Raw genomic sequence first — 22,850 nt, forward strand, 5'->3', positions numbered from 1 at the left:
CCTCAGGAGTAAATGTCAGTTGGCTTTTCATAGCCGATCATTCAGAGTTAGAGACAGTAGGTGTGGTAGAGAGAGTGAGTCGAAAACAGCAGGTCCGGGACAAGGTAAATTAAAAGGTAAAATGTAAATGTAAGGTAGCACGTCCGGTGAACAGCTCAGGGTTCCATAGCCGCAGGCAGAACAGTTGAATCTGGAGCAGCAGCACGACCAGGTAGACTGGGTACAGCAAGGAGTCATCAGGCCAGGTAGTCCTGAGGCATGGTCCTAGGGTTCCGGGCCTCCGAGAGAAGAGAGAAAGAGAGAGAGAGTTAGAGGGAGCATACTTAAATTCACACAGGACACCGGATAAGACAGGAGAAATACTCTAGATATAACAGACTTATCCTAGCCCCCTGACACAAACTATTGCAGCATAAATACTGGAGGCTGAGACAGGAGGGGTCGGTAGACACTGGCCCCGTCCGACGGTACCCCCGGACAGGTACAACCAGGCAGGATATAACCCTACCCACTTTGCCAAAGCACAGCCCCCACACCACTAGAGGGATATCTTCAGACCACCAACTTACTATCCTGAGACATGGCCGAGTATAGCCACAATGTAGAAAATAGTAAACATGAAGAAAAACCCTGGAATGAGTAGGTGTGTCCAAACCTTTGACTGGTACTGTCTATATATATATTGCTATATATATATATATATGACAATTTGCTATCTAGCTAAATCTGGTGCAAGAGAATGTTGTACATGATCCCTGACAAATAAACGTAATAATACTGCTTTGGTTTTAAGTCACGTTAGAGGTCAAAGGTTACTGTTTCGTAAATATCTCTGGTGCTGCTGATAATCCTCTAAGCTTTGTCCTATTTCTATACCTAAAAAGCTACACAGAGGGAGGGTAAATTAATGACAATACAAAAATAAGAATTTTAAAGCCAAAGCTTTTTACTGCGCCTCAAGATAATCTTAGGTTAAAGTTGATCTCTAAAATATATTCTGTATTGTCCTCAACATAAAAATCATATTTTTTCCCTGACATTACTTCATAAATCACCATCGACCCCCAGTTTCTGATTGTGTTTGATGAAACATTGGTCAAATAAGTCCACAGCAAGGAGACGAGTGTGCGACAGACTTACATTTTCATTTGTATGGTTAGAGAAGCAGAATGTGTAGTAGGGTACTACACTATATAATGACTTAATCATCATCATGTTCTGTCCCTATCTCCTCCAGCTGTTGGGAGCTCAGTACAGTGATGTGTTTAATTACACACTGTGGGCTATCCCCTCTTTTCCCTCTATTCAACACAGAGTAGCTGTGTGGCCATGGGTGCGTCCCAAAATGCACTCTATTCCCTATATAGGGCACAACTTTTGACCAGAGCCCTCCAGGGCCCATAGGGCTCTGGTCAAAAGTAGCATTGTATCGGGAATAGGGTGCCATTTAGGACAAAAGCTTTATTCGGGCCACGGTCTGGCGGGTTTTAAAAGCAGAAAGAGTTAAGAAGCTTTGGGAGCAGAGCTGTAGCATAGCCTTGGACAGGCCAGCAGCAGGTTGGACACGCTTCTGTCACTTCCGGCGAGAGAGAGACAACAGCTCACTTGCCCAGGATTAACTGGGATAGAGAGAGGATTACACTCTTCTCTTCTTTGCAGTTCGCTACATAGTAAAAGCACAGACCTGTTACCAGCGAATCCCCTGGGGACTCTCACTCTGCYGCAAAAATTGGTAAACTGTATTACACAGATGACAAATCCTCCTCTGGAGCTAAGTATTAAGGGTTGAGGAAGCGGGTCAAAGGGACTGGAAGAAAAGAGACCACAGAGGTAAGTAGTGAGCACGCAGGAATGTGTAAAGTCTTTTATAGTTGGCTCCGAGCCCAGATACAGTAGACTCTCACTCTYACAGTTGAGGAGGTGGGATTGGGCTCTTCTAGTTTTCAGGATTTAAAAAATTGTTTTCCCACCAAGGGATCCTCTGTTTTTAATCCAAGTATTACTACATATTAAAGTCAATTGACGCACCCATCCGTCAATCTAATTAACATGATGAAAAAATCCCCATACTTCGGTTTAAGATGTAACACTACATCACCAGTATTGTTTTGTCTTTCTGTTGAATGGGTGACGTTGACCGACACAGGGACATGGTGGCACGTAGAATACGGAATTAGAAGAGACTGTGCTTAAGTGGGCCATTGACTTTTGAACCCTGAGCTTATTTCACACACAGGGCATTAAATGACCCTTAGGGCTTTTAACGTGTGACAGTGGGGGCTGTTTTTACCTGGGAAGTTATTTGACACCCAGTTGACATCCATTGTAGCAGAACTGATGACTATGTATATAGAGGTCAGAGTGTTATTAGTCTGGATTAATGTTATGTTACTGTTATCTAAAATGTGTAAGAAGATTAGATGTTATCATTCAGCTTTTAGATTAACTACTAAGCAAGAATATCTTTTTATTTAATTTCTCTCTTTCCAAGGTCTGGGTTGGGGTTAATTTCCAGCAGTCAGTGCTGGGTGATCACCATGAGGCAGGCTGTGGAAGCCGAGGTGGTGATGTCGTCCCCTAGACTGGGTGACCATGGTCAGTAATAGGAAACAGCTTCTCTCTCAACCTCTAGCTGATGGCAATGCACTTCTCACCTGTATGTTGTGATAATCCTATGGCTGTTTATCTTTATGATTATGTTGGTGTTGTTCTCCAGGCCTAAGGCAGATCCTGTCTGACGTGGTAGAGGAGGTGAAACATTCCATCAATAAGGAAATCAACGGGGCAGAGCTCCTATACAGCCTCCTCAACGCCCCCTGGCTCAAGTCTCTGCTCAAAGTTAGTCTGGGAGTCTAGTCTGTGATATACTCTCAACTGGGGTTTAGAAAGGCAGTGTTTCACTTTATCTCTACTTTCTCTCGGTCTCTGCTCCACCCAGTGAGTGGAGGGTGTCTTTGATTTGTGTTTGTCCATACTCTTGTCTTGTTCTGGGTGTAGGTTTAACCTTTTCTCTGTCTCTGCACCACCCAGGTGTATGAGTGTCTGCGGCAGCACCAGAGAGAGCCTCCTGCTCCTTTCCTACCATACACAACACAGCTCATCCAACAGGTAGGACCTTTCCCTCTACTGCTTTGCCCTCTTCAATCATTGGCTTGTCAGAAGTGTCAGTGGTGTCAGTCCTGTCCTGTGTCCACTCAACCCACCTTTCTGCTTCTCTTCTAGATTCTGACTGACATGAGAACAGTTCCCAACACTTCTGCTGAGGCCAGGGAGCTTTACAGTCTCCTCAGGGGACCACACCTCCAGGTGAGAAATCCTGAGGCAAAAAGGGCTCCTATGATCCTAACCGTTGTATCTGTTGTTGCAGTAACTACGTTCTTCTGGGTTGTGTGAGTTATTTATGTGTGTTGAGCCCATCTAAATTAATGAATTGATTTAATAGTTGTGCTCTGTCCTAGGCTCTGATATCAGCCCATGATATGGTGGCCCAGAAGGATTATGAGCCTGTGCTGCCTCCTATCCCTGACAACCTCCCTGACGATGAGGAGGCCATGAGGATTGTCTGTCTGGTGAAGAACAAGCAGCAGCTGGTGAGTCATGGATTGGATACAACTGTTTGTTTTTAAGGAGGAAGGCTTAAAGCAACAAAAAATACTAGATTAGAAGTATCATCAAGGGTGCAATCTTTTACACCTTGCTATTTTCTAACGTGGTTAGCAAAAACACACTTTTAGTACTTTCACACTTTTTCCTCCATGCAAGGTTACAGAAATGTTGTATTTTATGCACACCGAATACAAAGCAGCAACTCCTGAGGACCTGACAGAAGCTGTAAGAAAGGGCAGATGATGCTTTCATAACATGTTATTAGTTTGATTGTTAAATTGTGTGACAGATGATTTCAATCAGAGTAATCGTAGTAGAGATGGTTTTAATACTTCAACATTCCAGGATGGCTTATGATTAGTGTCACGATGGGTCAGTTTTGGACACCAAATATATAATTTCCAGTCACTCAGTTTGAACCCAAAAATGTTCCCATAGTTATTAAGCTGTATATACTCGGAAGCTCCTACCCATCCACATCTGACATTGCGACCTCTTTTGGAACCCGTTTGGAACAAATCTAAATCCAATCCTGGTGTCAGACAGTTTTAGCAGTACCCTGTGTACCCAGATCCCTATTTCAGGGCTATATAGGTATCTGTGGTCTCAGACAGAGGTAATCTTGTCTAGCCCTGTCTCTCCCCCTGAAAGAGGAGCTCAGGAGGGGGGATCCGCAGTCGCTGGGACACCCTGAGGAAGATGACCTGCCGAAGGCTGATCCACAGTGGGGCCAGGGCGGTGGAGGGCCCCTGGCACGGTGTGGGGGCTCTGGGGYCCGTAGTGCCCGGGGAGCGACCAGTCATGCCCAGCACAAGGAGAGTCAGCTACCCACCAGCTGAGTTGCTATCTTCTGCGGGTCCACCACCCCTGGGCAAGCCCCGCCCTCCGCCACGTTTTAAGCCAATGAGTAACTGCAGAATGTGCCAGACTGATGCACTCTGGAAAGAAGAAGGTCTTAATCGCTCTGCCCCCTCGGTCTGTAACTCTGTCCTGATTGGTAAGAACTAATTACAGTTGAAAAGACCCTGAAAACAATATGATTCAATACTGTATCTACTGCCATGAGTAGTACAGTGCTGTACACTGCAATACATATCAGTTCAGTACATTATAGTACAACACAATGGAACTTCTACTCTTATTCAGGCTAATAGATTACCTTTTTCCAACCTCTCTCTCCTCCCTGCTTCTGGAGATAATGTGATCGAGGAACTAGACAGCGACGAAGACAGAGAGTCAGCCAACACCCTATCCCCTCTCCCACACCATGCTCCACCCCTCCAGCCCTGGACTCTCACCCCTCCCTGCATGGCTGCATACCACCATCCCCCCGGAACTCCTCCGCGGTTCCGGAGCTACAGCGTCAGCCCCCGGATCCGCACGGCTCCCCCCAGCCCCATGCAGCATCGGCGGGTAGATGAGATGCCTCGCGAACCCCCTGTGGAGCTGGCTAAGCAGGAGAGCCTGGATGAGTTGAGGTCCACGGTGCAGCAGGCTGCTAGCTCTATGGAGCGCAGCACCAATGACGTCCGGCTGCTGGGGCAGAAGATGGCCGCCGCCACAGAGCGCATGTCTGAGAGTGTCCAGGAGAATGCCCAGGCCCTGACGCTGCTGACCCAGGTGGTGAGCAGACTGCAGACACTCACCGCTGCCAGCAGGGCGGTAGCAGATACACCGGAACCACATAGAGGAACCAGCAGCAGTATCCCACCAGTCAACATATCAGCCAGCGAACAAGAATACACAGCCAGCAGCTTGAAGACTCAGACATCCCTTTCACACCAGTCCAGAGTATGCTCCCTGTCCTCCTCTTCCTCCTCCTCTTCCTCCTCCTCCAGCTCCTTCACTGGGTCTATGGACGGCATTTCCACATCCCAGGGGAAGATCTCTCAGCCTCGGTCCCCAGCCTGTAATGGGTCACCCAAGGCAGGGTTGAAGACTAGGATTCCGCCCATGTCTTCCAAAAAGCATGTTGGTGCTTCCCCCACATCTCAAAAGAAGCATGTGGAACCCCAGCTCCAGCAACCCCACCTCTACAACAGCCTCTCAACACCTCCACCACCTGCCCCGCTTGGCCCCAACCACAACAAGACTGGCTGCTGCTCCAGCCAGGGGAAGAAGAAGAAGAAGAGGAAGTGAACCAGCCAGGAGGACAGTGGTGCTCTCATGTCTTCAGGAGACCTTCTATGCCTCTGCTTCAGGGAATGGTCCTCTCCTCAAGATTCCCTCAGAGATCTCGGCTTCAAAAGGCATTTATCCTTTCTTCTGTTATCTTCGTCACCATCATGTCGCCCACCATTCATCCCGCAATTGTGATGTGTTGGCTATGCCCATTGTTGCGTTTCCATCCTCAAGCCGTCCATCTGTGTTTCATGCAACTATGTGTTTCCCGAATGTCATCTCTTATTTTCACACGATTTCATTTTGTAATTGTAAATAAAGCATGTCCGTTATTCCTTTTTGAGTCATGATGTTTTCATCTCATATCACATGACACCCTCCATAACCTGTAATAGGCCAAATGTGTCATTGTTGCTGTTCCACCCCAATGATAGATCTACTTGTGTATTAAAGTAGTAAAAAGTTAAGTATTTGGTCCCATATTCATAGCACACAATGGCTACATCAAGCTTATGAGTCTACACATGTGTTGGATGTATTTCCTCTTTGTTTTGTTTGTGTTTCAGATTATTTTGTGCCCAATGGAAGAATGGTAAATAATGTATTGTGTCATTTTGGAGTCACTTTTATTGTAAATAAGAATATAATGTTTTTAAACACTTCTACGTTAATGTGGATGCTACCATGATTACGGATAATCCTGAATGAATCATGAATAATGATGAGTGAGAAAGTTAGACGCACAAATATCATACTCCCAAAACGTGCAATAACAGTGGAGGTTTTCTGGGGGGGGTGTATAATATTTGTGCATCTGCAAATTAAAGCTGACAGTCTGCACTTTAACGTCATAATCAATGCATCATTTAAAAGCCAAAGCAACTAAACATTCTTCAAAGTCCCAATACTTTTGGAGCTCACTACAGGACAATGTTTTAACCCTGGATTCATGTCCCCTCTCTGTCTCTCTTAGGGAGCCACGATAAAGCGAAATGGGATAACAGGGGAGATCTTTGTGGCACGGGTGATCCATGGAGGACTGGCAGACCGCAGCGGTGAGACCACCTCTCTCTCTCTCTCTTTAATCTGTTTCTTCTTTCTCATGTGTGCCCCCTCCCCCCTCTCTCTCTAGGTCTGCTGCATGCAGGGGACAGGATCACAGAGGTGAATGGTTACTCTGTAGATGGCCTGGAGCCTGAGCAGGTCATTGAGAGACTGGTGAGTCTACCAGCAGAACACTGCTTGGCTGCCCAAACATGCACACATTTCACACAGTCAACACAGATGTTGTCTGTAGTAAGTCTTCATCCACCAGTGATGTACATGGGCGTTTATCTGTCTTTGGACCCACAGGCCCGGTCTCAAGGCACCCTCATGTTCAAAGTGGTTCCCATCACAGATAGACCAGTCAACAACCAGACGATAGTGAGTAATGGCATGTTTACCGAGCTACCCTTCCCTGGTAACAGTATCAGACAAGTCATGTAAGCTGATTGAACCATAATGGCACCAAAACCAAAGTCTTTCTCTTGACAATAGGAGGTTACTATTACCAAGAAAACCCTATGGTTCAGTTCCTGTCTTCAGTGTTGTAGTAAAGATCTTTTTCATTGCATTGTCCTTGTCTCTTGTTGTCTCTTCTATTGTGTCTCCTGGTGTCCCAGCTGTATGTACGTGCCATGGCAGACTACAGTCCCCAGCAGGACACGGCCATCCCCTGCGCCGAGGCAGGTATGGACTTTAGGAAGGGAGACCTGCTGGAGATCGTGGACCAGTCAGACACCCTCTGGTGGCAGGCCAAGAAACTACCCAGCACCTCGGCCTGTGCTGGCCTTATCCCCTCCACCAACCTGCTCAGGAGGAAACAGAAAGAGTTCTGGTGGTCTCAGCCCTACCAGCCTCACACCTGCATCAAACCCTGTGAGTAGAGTACAGTCTCACCTTTATGTCTGGCTTTTCAGCTCTTTTACACCAAATTATAAGCAGCTGGTAACAAGTATTACTGTATATCCATAACAGTAACAAATGACAATTCTCTTATTCCTCTTGCTTACCTGAAGTGAGCACTGTGAATGAAGGTAAGAACTATGATCCTTTTTTATGGTGCCAGTTTTCAATGAGAGGCAGTTATTGTTACACTACATGACCAAAAGTATGTGGACTCCTGCTTGTAAAAATCATGGGCATTAAATATGGAGTTGGTTTTCCTTTTGCTGCTATAACAGCCTCCAGTCTTCTGGGAAGGCTTTCCACTAGATGTTGGAACATTCAGCCACAAGAGCATTAGTGAGGTCGGGCATTGATGTTGGGCGATTAGGCCTGGCTCGCAGTCTGCGTTCCAATTCATCCCAAATGTGTTCGATGGGGTTGAGGTCAGGGCGCTCTCTGCAAGCCAGTCAAGTTCTTCCACACCGATCTTGAACAACCATTTCTATATGGACCTGGCTTTCTGCATGGGGGCACTGTAATGCTGAAACAGGAAAGGGCCTTCTCCAAACTGTTGCCACAAAGTTGGAAGCACAGAACCATCTAGAATGTCATTGTATGCTGTAGCGTTAAGATTTCCCTTCACTGGAACTAAGGTGCCTAGCCCGTACCATGAAAAACAGCCCCAGACCATTATTCCTCCTCCACCAAACTTTACAGTTGGCACTATACATTGGAGCAGGTAGCGTTCAACCTGGCATCCGTCAAACCCAGATTTGTCCGTCAGAGAACGCGTTTCCACTGCTCCAGAGTCCAATGGCGGCGAGCTTTACAGCCGACACTTGGCGCATGGTGATCTTAGGCTTGTGTGCGGCTGCTCAACCTTGGAAACTAATTTCATGAAACTCCCGACGAACAATTATTGTGCTGACATTTCTTCCAAAGAAAGTTTGGAACTTGGTAGTGAGTGTTGCAACAGAGGACAGACAATTTGTACGAGCTTCAGCACTAGGGCATCTCGTTCTGTGAGCTTGTGTGGCCTACCGCTTCGTGGCTGAGCCGTTGTTGCTCCTAGACGTTTCCACTTCACAATAACAGCACTTATAGTTGACCTGGGCTAGCAGGGCAGAAATTTGACGAACTGACTTGTTGGAAAGGTGGCATCCTATGACGGTGCCAAGTTGAAAGAAACAGAGCTCTTCAGTAAGGCCATTCTACTGCTTATGTTTGTGTATGGAGATTGCATGGCTGTGTGCTCGATTTTTTTTTACACCTGTCAGCAACCGGTGTGGTTGAAATAGCCGAATCCACTAATTTGAAGGTGTCCACATACTTTTGTGTATATATATATATATATATATATATATATATATATAGTGTATTTCATTATTAACTTTGCACTGACCTGTCATCAGTGGTGGAAAAAGTACCAAATTGTCATACTTGAGTAAAAGTAAAGATACCTTAATAGAAAATGACTCAAGTAAAAGTGAAAGTCATCCAGTAAAATACTACTTGAGTAAAAGTATTTGGTTTTAAATATACTTAAGTATGAAAAGTAAATGTAATTGCTCAAATGTACTTAAGTATCAAAAATAAAAGTACAAGTAGAAATCATTTCAAATTCCTTATATTAAGCAAAGCAGATGGCCACATTTTCTAGTTTTTTATTTATTTACGGATAGCCAGGGGAATGCTCCAACTCACACATAATTTACAAACGACGCATGTGTTTAGTGAGTCTGCCAGATCAGAGGCAGTAGGGATGACCAGGGATGTTCTCTTGATAAGTGAGTGAATTTGACCATTTTACTGTCATACTAAGCATTCAAAATGTAACTAGTACTTTTGGGTGTCAGGGAAAATGTATGGAGTAAAAAGTACATACTTTTCTTTGGGAATGTAATGAAGTAAAAATTGTCAAAAAGATTAATAGTAAAGTACAGATACCCCTAAAAATGATTTAAGTAGTACTTTTAAGTATTTTACACCACTGCCTGTCCTACTTTGCTCTTTCAGAGGAAGACCTGATTGATGAAAAGTGTGTTGAAGCTGGTAAGATTTCCCTAATTTCCTCTACAATAAATCATATTGTTTCACTCATTTGTTTACTGCAAAATGACTTTGGTGGATTAATTTGAATGTTTTTTTCTATTTTCTAACAGACGAGGAAGATTTTGAATCTGGTAGGTAAGTCTTTGTTAGAGTTAGTTGATCATGCAGCCTATACAAAATACAGTATCACTCAACTATAACCCTGTTTTCTTTATCGCAATCATTTCTGAATTCCAATTTGGAATGTGAGAGGAGCTAAGAGAAGGTGAGCATGATCTGCTCTACTGAGCTCTCCTTTGATCTCAATTAGAATCAACTCCAACACCCTGTCCAGTGACATACACATTCATCCCATTATCAGGCTCTCCCCCTCCCTGTTCCCCCCGCTCCTAGAGGAGGGTGAGTTCAGCACTCACATCGAGGGGATCTATCTAACTGGGTTCAGACGTAGCCTGCGTCTGTGTCGGCGGCAGTCCCTAAGCACAGGCTCCAGTCAGCAGTCCTACACACGCTGCCCCGGCAGCGGCTACAGTACCCTCAACAACCCATACGAAGAGGTGGTACGATACCAGCGCAACCCGCAGGACAAACACCGCCTGGTCGCCCTCGTGGGTAAGACACCAGTCCGGCACTAACCAGCAACACAAATAGATTGGCAAAAGATTCAGATATGTATTGACTGTCATGAATACGTACTATTGTGTATATGGTTTCGTGGCCAATAATGCAGAGACAGTATGACACATGTTGTGTTACTGTTTTTGTACATGTACAGTGTGCCTCTGCTTGTATTGACACAGAATATGTGTGATGACATGACGGAGACCTCACAAGTGTGTTCTTCTCTCTCAGGTCCCTCTGGCGTTGGAGTGAACGAACTTCGCAGACGGTTAATCGAAATCAACCCAGTGACCTTTCAAGGGGCAGTGCCTCGTGAGTACACCACCTAAGTGGTGTCAGCCTACTTGACTTTCTTCCATTGTTGACATGGTTACGATCAATGTCTTATATGACGGCTTGTCTTCCGATGATGTCATCTGACATATTTTCCCTTCTTCCTCCAGACACGACACGAGCCGCTAGGAGCTATGAGGAGTCTGGTAAAGAGTATCACTTCATTAACAGGGAACTGTTTGAGAACATGGTTTTCAACAACAGGTAGGTACTCATTGAATAACGGCTGCTCACTTTCCTCTCACGAACACATCTTGTTAAATCAACTGTCACAACATGAATGTGACTCGTGGCCTTATGTCCTAATGGGGACAAAGAGGATTAAGTAAGTTAATAACATTGATGTGGACCACCTGATTATAAGCCAGGGTTTTGTGTTGCGTTTAAAAAAAAAAAAACAGGTTTCTGGAATACGGGGAGTACCAAGGTCATTTCTACGGCACTAGTCTTGATGCTGTGAAGGATGTTTTGAACAGTGGAAGGATCTGTGTCATCGACATCGAGCCTCATGTGAGTCCTGCTGGGGTTCTTATCAGTGGGGCTTCATCATTGACTTGGCCCTATTGTGGAGTTAGCTCTTTAAAAAAAATATATATATATTTTACCTTTATTTAACTAGGCAAGTCAGTTAAAAACAAATTGTATTTTCAATGACGGCCTAGGAACAGTGGGTTAACTTCCTTGTTCAGGGGCAGAACAACAGATTTTTACCTTGTCAGCTCAGGGATTCGATCTTGCAACCTTTCAGTTACAAGTCCAACGCTCTGACCACTAGGCTACCTGCCGCCCCTCTGCGGTTGACTTCAGTTGCATCTTGGCCAGGTCTTCATTGTAAATGGGAATTAGTTCTCAATTGACCCATGTATGATGACTGTCCCCTTCCAGGCCATCCAGTCAGTGAGGACACATGAGCTTAAGGCCTACATCATCTATGTGAAGCCGCCCACCGCAGAACGCATGAAGGAGACCAGAAAGGACGCTCAGATCACCACCAATTACTATGACAACAGACCTTTCAAAGTAAGCACTCATGGTTTTATTATAATTTCTCCTTTTTTTAATTGACCAGGAAGTCTCTCACGATTTGAACCTCTTTACCTCTTTTTCCAAAGAGACCTGGTAATAATACGCCATCCCTATGATGATCAATTGGTTGAAATACTGACCATCATGCTATAGTTAGGATAGTAACCAACTGTCATGTTATTCTGTTCCCAACAGGAGGACGACTTCCAGGAGATGGAGGAGGCAGCCAGAAAGATGGAGTCTCACTACTGCCAGTTCTTTGACTCTGTGATGGTGAACGACGGGCTGCAACACTCCTGTGTTCAGCTACTGAGGGCTGTGAGGAGGGCTCAGGATGAGCCACAGTGGGTTCCTGCCAACTGGATACGACCCACAGAGGAGTTTTGATGAGGAGAGGAGAGGGGGAGGAGAGGACATAAAAGGATAACAAACAGATGGAGGGCAGGGCATCGTAAAAGAGGGAATAGAGAACAACATGGATGAGGAGTGGCTGTAACCTTTGACTGCTACTTCTGAAGATACCCTCTGCTCTCAAGTGGAATTTGTTTTGGATTGGATTTATTGTTTTGTTTTGTTTAGTGGTGAGTTTGAGAGACTCATACAGATACTGTCCTTGTGTCTGCTTGAATCTGTTGTTGAATAATTAGCATATTCAAGGCTATGATGGAGCTGGATTAAACCAAAAATCATGTGTCTGTTTTTCTCTAAAATTGTGTGCGTAGTTGGAGATCATGTATTGATGTGCTACACAGGCATGCTATGAGAGTTTGTAGGTTAACCTCATCTTTCGTTTACAATTAGAGCAAATAATTGTCCATGCTGAATTTCTGTATTTTCTTAATGTTTTTATTTTATTTAATAAAAATAATATTAATGCCAAAGAATGTAAATTCAAGTGCTCAAGATTGGTACTATGTTTCAGTATGAAGGTGAGCAAGTAGGTGGAGTTTTGTGCTCACCATTTGAACACAATGTTTTCATAATACTGAAGGGTAAAAAACAGAATAAAAAAACATGAGCTGGCACACACCCAGAGTAACGGCGAATAAACTATAAAAAGTAAATTCACCCTGAAGAAGGCACAGTGATGCCGAAAGGTTGGTGATTTACCCAATATATTACTGGGAGTTTATATACGGAGTGTGCGACTCTATTTTTATAGTTTATAATACTGAAGGATGTCTTCAGTAACATAATGGGATTTGGAATGCTAAAAGATATGATGTATACTGTTACTAATTTTTTTATACAATACAATTTTGTGTGTGAACACGACTTTTTGAATATGTGTTTGTGTGGCTTTCTGTGTCAACAAGTGCAGAAGAGAGAAGGCTTTTATTTTGAAAACAGGAAGTTCCTTTTTATTTTTTCAGCTAAAAATCACTGTCATGGCAAGGTCGGGTAAACAGCGTGGCAACCAACATGCAGACGTTACAAGCCCAAAACGTTTTAACAGCTAGGTAGCTAACTAGCTAGTTCTTATCTGGGTTCTGTTTTAAAAGGGTATCGCGCAGAAATGGACACAGGAGGATTCCAGGTATGTAGCTAGCTAGCTAGTTTAATCTTGTAAAGGTCGGAACACAAGGATGCTCTAGCTTAAATGTGCTAGCTAATTTAGCCGACTAACGTTACCTAGTTATCATTTGCTAACGTTATATCTTAGTTAGCTATAACTATTTATCTATAAATTCGTTATAACGAGTGATTTTTTTTCTCTTCATATTCCAGTTGACCAGTTTGTTTTTTAATCAAAAATATTTATTTAGGCACAAAACACGCGACGGAGGGACCTCCCGCCTCTTCCACAGGTACTTACCATTAGCTGCGCATACTACACTTACACGACCATCCATATCATACATCTTAAGTGTATTTCGACTTGTAACTAGCTAGTATGCAGCACATTGGTAGCCTATGAGCACACGCCCAGTCAAAAGACTGCTCTCAGACAGCCAGTTTCCATAGGTCTCTCTGGTTTCTGCTCTCAGCAACCTGCAGAGGGCCCAACAACAACAAAGCAGGACCTTGCTGCAGAACCATACAGCATTAGGAGCAAAGGTCAACAACACCATGAAGAGGTGGATGTAGCTAATGTCACTTCAAAACGGCGGCCCCTAATAATCATCAACATTGTTCTTACACCAAATTATTACATCAATAAAGGTGTAGTTTAGTGTAGGCTATTTTTGTTGTGGGTCTTCTTCACGTCATACCTCAAGGGGTCAAATCCCTCAGGTCTGAATAGTCTGATCTGATCTATGCATTGATTGGTTGGTATTCCAGTACCTTGGCAGATGCCTACTGCAGATTTAGCCCAGGATTAGGCAGTGTCACCAAGGCTGTGGCACAGGAATATCCTCAGAGTCCTTCCTGATTCTTGGATGTAATGGTGAGAAAACAACTCACGGTAAGTTCTCTCTCATACACAGTCCTGGGCCTAGTTTTGGGAAACCGGGCCATGGTACTATTGGATCTTCTAACTGTATGAAAAGGACTCTCTTTTCTGAGTACAGGTTGTTGAGTTTTGGAGGATTTTATTGTTAAGATAAATTGGAGAAATGTACTGTTTGAGACTGGGAGTGTTATCTACTTTGAAAGCAAGTTTTGGAGAGAGCTTTGTACAACCACTTGCTCGGTTCCGTTGTTCCTTGGTTCCCCTCTGTTCCTATCTCTTGGCATGTATGGATTGAGGGCCTTCCAAGTGTGCAGCGGTCTAAGGCACTGCAGTGCTAGAGGCATCACTACAGACCTTGGTTCGTTCCCAGGCTGTGTCACAACCGGCCGTGATCGGGAGTCCCATAGGGCGGCGCACAATTGGCCCAGCGTCGTCTGGGTTAGGGGAGGGTTCGGCCGGGGGTGTAGGCAGTCATTGTAAATAAGAATTTGTTCTTAACTGACTTGCCTAGTTAAATAAAGGCAAAACATATTTTTTGAAATAATGAAGTATATTAACTAATCTTTAAGGAGTGTTATGTAAGATGTTGTCCAAGCCTCATTCTCTTCTTCCTTGTCCTCTTTAGCGTGGACAGCGTGCCCTGCCCCCCATGTCAAGGTGAGTCTCGCCTCCTTATGCTGTTGTTCTGCGGGGATAAATGAGTTGAAACAGTATCACATCTCTCACGCTCTCTCTTTCCCTTTTTTATGTATGGCATTTGAACAACTGCATGAAGTCAAGATACAGGTGGTGAGTTGCCTTCAGAAGGATGTTGTAATAGATAATTTAACTATTGAATTTAGGTTGGTGCTGCTGGCTTGGATATAGWTTTCTTAACCTGTTTTGTCTCCTATGTAGACGAGATGCCGGTCCCTAAAAGCAAGAGGAAGAAGTTGAAGAGTCAGGTGGATGGTGTAGAAAGCCCAGAGGGTGGGTGGAAAAGGAATTGTTCTCGGGAGCTCCTTCTGTTGAACTGCTGGTGAACAGCGTTGTTCCAACTTTTGGAGGCACCTTCAAGCTATCAATTAATTATAAAGCTTGCATTCCACTGTCAAATTATAATGTATAAACTGTTGAAGTACTAGTAATGACTTGAGCCACATAGTAAGTACACCTCAAGTATATAATAAGAGAGTTGTGTTGTTTGTATGTGCAGCAGACCCAGGGATGGAGATGGCCCAGATGGGGGGTCTGAGCAGTCGCAGGTCATCTGAGGTCATCCAGGCCTTGACCACCGAGTCGCAGGAAGCTGCACCACAGAGAAGGAAGAAGAAGAAAAAGGCAGCGACCGTAGGTAAACAACATATCTGACTATAGGTAAACAGCATGCCTGACTATAGGTAAACAGCATGCCTGACTATGGGTAAACAGCATGCCTGACTATAGGTAAACAACATGCCTGACTATAGGTAAACAGCATGCCTGACTATAGGTAAACAACATATCTGACTATAGGTATAAACAACATATCTGACTATAGGTATAAACAACATATCTGACTATAGGTATAAACAACATATCTGACTATAGTATAAACAACATATCTGACTATAGGTATAAACAACATATCTGACTATAGGTATAAACAACATATCGGACTATAGGTATAAACAACATATCGGACTATAGGTATAAACAACATATCGGACTATAGGTAAACAACATATCTGACTATAGGTAAACAACAGGCCTGACTATAGGTAAACAACATGCCTCGGGGGAACCATATACCTACTCTTCCTACATTTGTAACTCAAACATTATCTTGTTTGTGTATTATTTATTATCACTTCTGCATGGTTAAGAATATATTCCACTTATATTCAATACATTACGTTCTGTTTTACCATAACCATTTATAGGCTATATGTCATAGTTGTACTTACTGTATTTGTGAAATGTATTAAGTTACATGTGGAGCGTTGTTCATTCGCTTGTTTGTGTCTCAGACCTGGAGGATGACCAGGCTGACCTGGTGAATGGGGATGGACTGGTCCAGAACACAGCAGAGGCAGGGGAAGAAGTGACCAAAAAACCCAAGAGGAAGAAGTAAGAGACACTATAATATGGCCTATCTATTCTACGGTATCTTAGTCATTTAATGTTTACACATCTGGCATTACTCATCTCGTGTGTATATACCGTTTTCTATACTATTCTACGGTATCTCATTCACTTAATAATGTTTACATATCTTGCATTACTCATCTCATACGTATATACCGTTTTCTATACTATTCTACGGTATCTCGTTCACTTAATAATGTTTACATATCTTGCATTACTCATCTCATACGTATATACTGTTTTCTATACTATTCTACGGTATCTTAGTCTGTTCCGCTGTTACATCACTCGTCCATATGTATATAGTCTTCATTCATTTCTACTTAGATTTGTGTGTATGTTGTGTAATTTATTAGATATTACTTGTTAGATATCACTGCACTGTCGGAGCTAGAAGCACAAGCATTTCGCTACACCCGCAATAACATCTGCTAATCACATGTATATGACAAATCAAATTGGATTGATCTATGGTGTATCGACTCCCTAGGAAGTCGAAAGTGTCAGAGACGCAGTACGTCAACGAGCTTGATGTAGAGGACGATGACATCATCACAGACGCTCAGCCACCCATCCCCCAGCATTCCCTGTTCTCTGCTCCCCTGGGACAGAGCCAGCCTGTGGGGAAGGTGTTTGTAGAGAGGAGCAGTGAGTGTCCCCCTTCCTTCTGTTATTTTATGTTAGCTGTACATGGTAGAGTTTAAGAGTATAGGTTCGTTTCCAGGACACAGATGAATTAACCTAGTCCTGGACTATGAAACAATTGCAATGGAAAACCTCTATTGGAAGCCTTACTTGGTCGAGGACTAGTCTTGCGTGTGTCTTGAAAAATTGGCCTTATATGAATTCTTTGGACATCCTTGTGTGTCCTGTCTTCTATGTTGGAAAATGATGTGTTGTTTAACTTTCAGAGAGGTTTCAAGCGGCCGATCGGTCAGACAGGCCGAAGCCCAGCGATCAGGTGGACAACTTAATGGACATCCAGAAGATGTGGACCACCAAGGATGTGTCCGTTAGGGTACATGGTGGCTTCAGGTGTGTGTGCAGGTGTCTGTTTGAAAGACTGTGTGTTTGTGCGTGTGTGAGTCTACCTGTGTGTGTGTGTGTGAATGTTCCCTCAATATCACATCTCTCTATCTCTCTAATATACAGGGGGATTGGGCTGTTCTGCCACGGCTTCCTAGCAGGCTATGCAGTGTGGAACATCATAGTGATCTATGCCCTGGCAGGAAAACATCTCACTACTCTGCCTAACCTACTGCAGCAGTACCACAGCCTGGCCTACCCTGCACAGTCTCTCTTCTACCTGCTACTGGCTATAAGCACTGTGTCAGCCTTTGACAGGTAAGGAGGTGGGTGTCTGTGTGGCACATTGTTGTTATTTTGGGTCAGGCCCAAAATAAATGTGCCCTTTGTTGTGAAAATATGGAAGCCTGTGGCTAGAGCTAGGAGGTGTTTGTGTGTGTATGTATACAACGCACTGTCGTTCTATTCCATCAATGGACCCCCTCACAAACACATACACACACACACACACATCTCCTTCTCTAGCTACAGGCTTGCACATTTTACAACATACCCCAGTGTGCCCCGTCCCTCCCCAGTGTGTGTGTGTGTGTGTGGAGAGAGACTCATTCTCTTTCCATTTCAGGGTGAATCTGGCCAAAGGCGCCATGGCTATGAGAGAGTTTGTCACCCTGGACCCAGTTGCTCTAGCCTCTTTCTGTGAGTGAAAACATCTTTACAGTATGTTACTCAATTCATTCATTCAGGACAGACGGAGCCAACCTGTATATGATGCAGCCTATGATCCAGCCCAGCAAGCACTTTGTCTCTCTGGCCTTGGCAAATGGTCATTTTACTGAAGTAACTTTCCCTCTCCTCCTGCAGTGTACTTCTCAGCTCTGGTCCTCTCTCTCAGCCAACAGATGACCAGTGACCGCATCAACCTGTACCCCAGTGCTAACGAGACCTTATGGTGTGCTAACTAACTGTTCTTATTATCTTGATATTAACATGCAGTTCTAAGTTAGTTCTTGTATATTGATTATGCTACTCAGCAGTATCACTGTTGGGAGTCGGAGAGAAGAGAACCCCCTTTTCTTCTGTTCCTCTGACTCCAGCCAAACAAACAAAAAAGCATTGTGACTTTTACAACCCCCTCCCATCTCCAGGCCTCCTGGGTCAGAGCAACAGATCCTGAACCCGTGGATCATAGTAAACCTGGTGGTGGCTGTGCTGGTGGGAATGGCCTGGATCTTCATCTCTGCCAGGCCTGAGATGGACTACACCGAAGGTGAGGCTGAAGTTTTTTTAATTTTGTTTTTGTAGATTTAATTAAACAAACAGCAACTTAACATTTCCACAGACGTAGTTCCACATGACATTGACAGAGACTTACTGCACAACAGTCACAATAAACAGAGGCGAAAGAAAAAAGACTACGAAAAACAACAACACCTACTCAGGCGTACATAAATTGCGACAGACATTGTTGACATGCTCAGTCCTATATGTTACCACGGTCTCAATACTTATCTATATATATTGTTTAATATGTTTTGTATACGCCATACTGAAATTGTATGCACCATAGATATATAATTACTAGAAGGAACAAAGCACCTCAGACAGACCACAGCAATTTGACTGGATTGTACACACACTCAGCAACCTTACCGAATGACACACATGTTAGTCCCTTCAGAGATGTGTTTTCATTTTTCAGGTGTATAAAAGCTTTGTATGTCAGTTGCCTTTAGAAAGAACATGGGCTTKTAATCTCTCTATCTCCTAACCAGGATTCCTAATGGCTATGGAGATCGAGTRCTTGAGACCAGAAGAGAAATCAGAAATGTCTACTTGAGGAATATTTTTTTTCAATTTTTGCTGGCACGTCTTTTTTTGTACCGTATTTTATCAGCCAACACAAAATGTACACGTTGTTTGTGGCAATAAGCAGTTTATTTTTGTATGACCCGAATGTGTGCTTGTTTTGTCAAATGTATTGATTACCATTGGAAATAATAAAAATGTTATCCCACTGAGATGCTTCTAAATTTCATTTTGGGGACATTAAACCAAACATACCATTTGTAGTTTATGGCTGTGTCTTGTTATATACCACACCATTAAATAGAGTGCCTTCAAGTATTCAACTGTAACTCAGCCACCTAGGAACATTCACGGTCTTCTTGGTAAGCAACTCCAGTGTAGATTTGGCCTTGTGTCTTAGGTTATTGTCCTGCTGAAAGGTGAATTAATCTCCCAGTGTGGTGGAAAGCAGATTGAAATCAGGTTTTTCTCAAATTTTGCCGTGTCCATTCCGCTGATTATTTATTTTTTATCTGGAAAAACCCCCGTCTTTAATGATTACATGCATACCCATAACATGATGCAACCACCACTATGCTTGAAAATATGGAGTGGTACTCAGTAATGTGTTGTTGGATTTGCCCCAAACACAACACTTCGTATTCAGGACGAAAGTTAATTGCTTTGCCACATTTTTTGCAGTATTACTTTAGTGCCTTGTTGCAAACTGGATGCATGTTTGGAATACTTGTATTCTGTACAGGTTTCCTTCTTTTCACTGTCAATTAGGTTAGTATTGTGGAGTAACTACAGTGTTGATCCATTCTCAGTTTTCTATCACAGCCATTAAATTCAAACTGTTTTAAAGTCACTATTGGCCTCATGGTAAAATCCCTGAGAGGTTTCCTTCCTCTCTGGCAACTGAGTTAGTAAGGACGCCAGCATCTTTATAGTGACTGGGTGTATTGATACACCAGCCAAAGTATAATTAATAACTTCACCATGTGCAAAGGGATATTCAATATCTGCTTTGTATTTATACCTATCATCTACCAATAGGTGCCCTTCTTTGCGAGGCATTGGAAAACCTCCCTGGTCATTGTGATTGAATCTGTGTTTGAAGTTCACTGCTTGACRGAGGGACCTTACAGATAATTGTGTGTGGGATACAGAGATGAGGTAGTCATTCAAAAATCATGTTAAACACTTATTGCACACAGAGTCCATGCAACTTATGTGACTTAAGCTTATTTTTTTACTCCTATTTTGGCTTGCCATAACAAAGGGGTTGAATACTTATTGACTCAAGACATTACAGCTTTTCAATTTTTATTAATTAGTATACATTTTCAAAAAACATTCCACGTTGACATTATAGGCTATTGTGTGTAGGCCAGGGACACAAAAACCTCTAAACTTAATCGATTTTAAATTCAGGCTGTAACACAATTTATTTAGGAAAAAGTCAAGGAGTGTGAATACATTCTGAAGGCTCTGTATACCACAAAATTAAACCAGACCATTACCACACTGTTAAATCAAATCCTGTTAAATTTGTTGCACTGGAACTAAGGCTGGCACAAAAATCGTATAGTCGTGTACCCGACAATGACGGACAATAACCGTGACATTTGAAAATAAATATTGTCATAATCGTCTTGACATTCATTGTAGGACGGGGGATTCAACTATATTCACAAGTAGATTGTTTACCCAATAACAGTTCTTCATTATTAAATGAGGGTAAAGTTAGTAATCGTTTTATTAACAGAACAGCATGGTGGAAAGAAGATTATTTTCCAAAAGTTCCAGGCGATCAAAACCATTCGTTTATGAGATGTGCTGTACGTATGAGATATGTCGTACAGTGGCGAGTTTAGCATGTGAATCAAGGTGGGGCAAAAATAAATAAAAAAGTGGGATGCATGCCAGCAGTCACTACGCAACACTAAACAATACATTAATTACACTTTAACGGTGACAAACGGTGCCCACAAACTGTTAGGGCCTACATAAAGCTGTCCCAACACCCGCTACACCTGGCTATCAGTGGAGCCTTGTCTGGCAGCGAAACAGTTCATTCASCCTCATTCACTGCCTTTAAAAAACTGCTGATATGGCTGACTTGCTTAAACAAATGTGTTTTTTACTGACATTTGAGATGTACAAACTATGGCATAAGGGGACAACAAACGAATAAAATGAAATCTGTAATTTCGATTGAGACATTAATGAGCGAGCCAGGACAGACATAGTCAATATAACTACTTGTTCAGCACTTTTGAAATGTACAGCGACAGAGTTCAGAACATGGGCCGTTCTTACAGTGTTTCCCCTGAATACCAAGTCAGAACTGTAGGATAAATAAAGGGAGCATATAAGCAAACAATGAAAGCACATACAATATTCGATGATTACATTCTCAAAAACAGGTTATAGGCTACATGTGCACCACCGAGCCAAAACAGTAAATTTAATCTAAATTAAGAGTTGAAAATATACCAAATTATTAGGGTGAGGCACATGGGCTACTAACAGCTTACTACACAACATACACTTACTATTACTTTCTTAGCTACAGTATACACATCTCCCTGGCATATTACATAATTTATGCAGCAGCATATAAGACATTTTTTGGACTCACCTTGTTGTGATGTGCTCACTTAAACAGGAAGGTGGTGCTGCGGTCCTTCGTGGGCAAATTTTGTCATCAAAGAACGACAAAGAGGCCGGATTTACAATTCCGGATTTACAAGGCGAGTCCAAAAATGTATTATATGCTGCTGCATAAATGATGCAATATGCCAGGGAGATATGTATACTGTAGCTAAGAAAGTAATACTAAGTGCATGTTGTGTAGTAAGCTGTTAAGTAGCCCACCCTAATAATTTGGTCTATTTTCACCTTAATTTCACCTACTGTTCTGATTTGGTGGTGCACATGTAGCCTATAACCTGTTTTTGAGAAATGTAATCATCAAATATTGTAAGAGCTTTCACTGTCTGCTTATATGCCCCCTTTATTTATCCTGCAGGTCCTGACTTGGTGTGGCCCATGTTTTGAATCTGTCACTGTACATTTCCAAAAGTGCTGAACAAATAGTTTTAATGACTACGTCAGTCCTAGCTCGCTCATTAATGTCTTCATCGAAATTACGGATTGCCTCTTATGCCATAGTTTGTACATCTCAATTGTCAGTAGAACCCACATTTGTTTAAGCAAGTCAGCCATATCAGCTATGTTTTTTTTTAAAGGCAATAAATGAGGCTGAAAGAACTGTTTCGCTGCCAGACTAGGCTCGGCAGTTGTATAGTGCAATCAATGTGCTGTTTAGTGTTGTGTTGTGTAGCGGCTTTGCTGGCATGCATCCCACATATATATTTTTTGCCCCACCGAGATTTACATGCTAAAATCGCCACTGATGTGGATTATAATTAATGGGCATTTTTGTAGGGGTTTATTTATTTTATTTTTTATTGTAAGGGAAAATCAAGTCAGAAATTTTAAAGTGGAAAAATTACAAACTTCAGAAAACTTTTTAAACCTAAAATACACTACAAGTGTTTTCTTGCAACAGGGTGATCAAAGTAAGATACTAAAACAGTATCTGCTCTTCTCTATCTGCTCTCGTACTTATGATCTACCGACACTTTTGATATTGCCCAGAATATATAAGTCCATGGCAGTAACCTCTAAAAACTTGAGCTTTGAACAAAATATTTGTCCACTCCTTTGCCATATGTTCTACAATTCACTTAAACTGCTGAAACATTTGAGTACTAAAAGTAGATGCATTATATGTTCAGTGATTTGTTAACTGTCATGTCACTGTAAAACTGTGCAC

At 42.8% G+C, this 22,850-nt stretch overlaps 2 protein-coding genes across 5 annotated transcripts; both read left to right on the forward strand.

The window, feature by feature from the left end:
- The first annotated feature begins 1,622 nt into the window (after window positions 1–1,622).
- Window positions 1,623–12,968, forward strand: LOC111971084 (MAGUK p55 subfamily member 4-like). Its single transcript, XM_070445953.1, has 20 exons — window positions 1,623–1,830; window positions 2,492–2,595; window positions 2,717–2,838; window positions 3,031–3,108; window positions 3,223–3,306; window positions 3,459–3,590; window positions 6,701–6,782; window positions 6,860–6,945; window positions 7,081–7,152; window positions 7,392–7,647; window positions 7,788–7,805; window positions 9,673–9,708; window positions 9,819–9,839; window positions 9,959–9,973; window positions 10,102–10,320; window positions 10,561–10,641; window positions 10,773–10,866; window positions 11,064–11,172; window positions 11,548–11,682; window positions 11,884–12,968. Exons 2-20 carry the CDS (start codon window positions 2,538–2,540, stop codon window positions 12,073–12,075), a joined length of 1,890 nt encoding a protein of 629 aa, XP_070302054.1. The 5' UTR covers window positions 1,623–1,830; window positions 2,492–2,537; the 3' UTR covers window positions 12,076–12,968.
- Window positions 12,969–13,069: 101 nt separating this feature from the next.
- Window positions 13,070–19,236, forward strand: tmem237b (transmembrane protein 237b). Of its 4 annotated transcripts, none has more exons than XM_023997694.2 (14): window positions 13,072–13,225; window positions 13,455–13,496; window positions 14,709–14,740; window positions 14,859–14,872; window positions 14,981–15,052; window positions 15,282–15,416; window positions 16,072–16,171; window positions 16,680–16,837; window positions 17,101–17,224; window positions 17,342–17,533; window positions 17,841–17,914; window positions 18,080–18,167; window positions 18,364–18,485; window positions 18,991–19,236. In XM_023997694.2, exons 1-14 carry the CDS (start codon window positions 13,205–13,207, stop codon window positions 19,053–19,055), a joined length of 1,239 nt encoding a protein of 412 aa, XP_023853462.1. In that variant the 5' UTR covers window positions 13,072–13,204; the 3' UTR covers window positions 19,056–19,236. The 4 variants fall into 4 exon arrangements, with proteins under 4 accessions (XP_070302052.1, XP_070302053.1, XP_023853462.1 ...); XM_023997693.2 differs by having other exon boundaries at window positions 13,073–13,225; window positions 15,279–15,416; XM_070445951.1 differs by having other exon boundaries at window positions 13,070–13,225; window positions 15,279–15,416; window positions 17,101–17,533.
- The last annotated feature ends 3,614 nt before the right edge of the window (window positions 19,237–22,850 follow it).

Source organism: Salvelinus sp. IW2-2015, linkage group LG12 (assembly GCF_002910315.2).
Source record: "Salvelinus sp. IW2-2015 linkage group LG12, ASM291031v2, whole genome shotgun sequence".
Lineage (NCBI taxonomy): Eukaryota > Metazoa > Chordata > Actinopteri > Salmoniformes > Salmonidae > Salvelinus > Salvelinus sp. IW2-2015.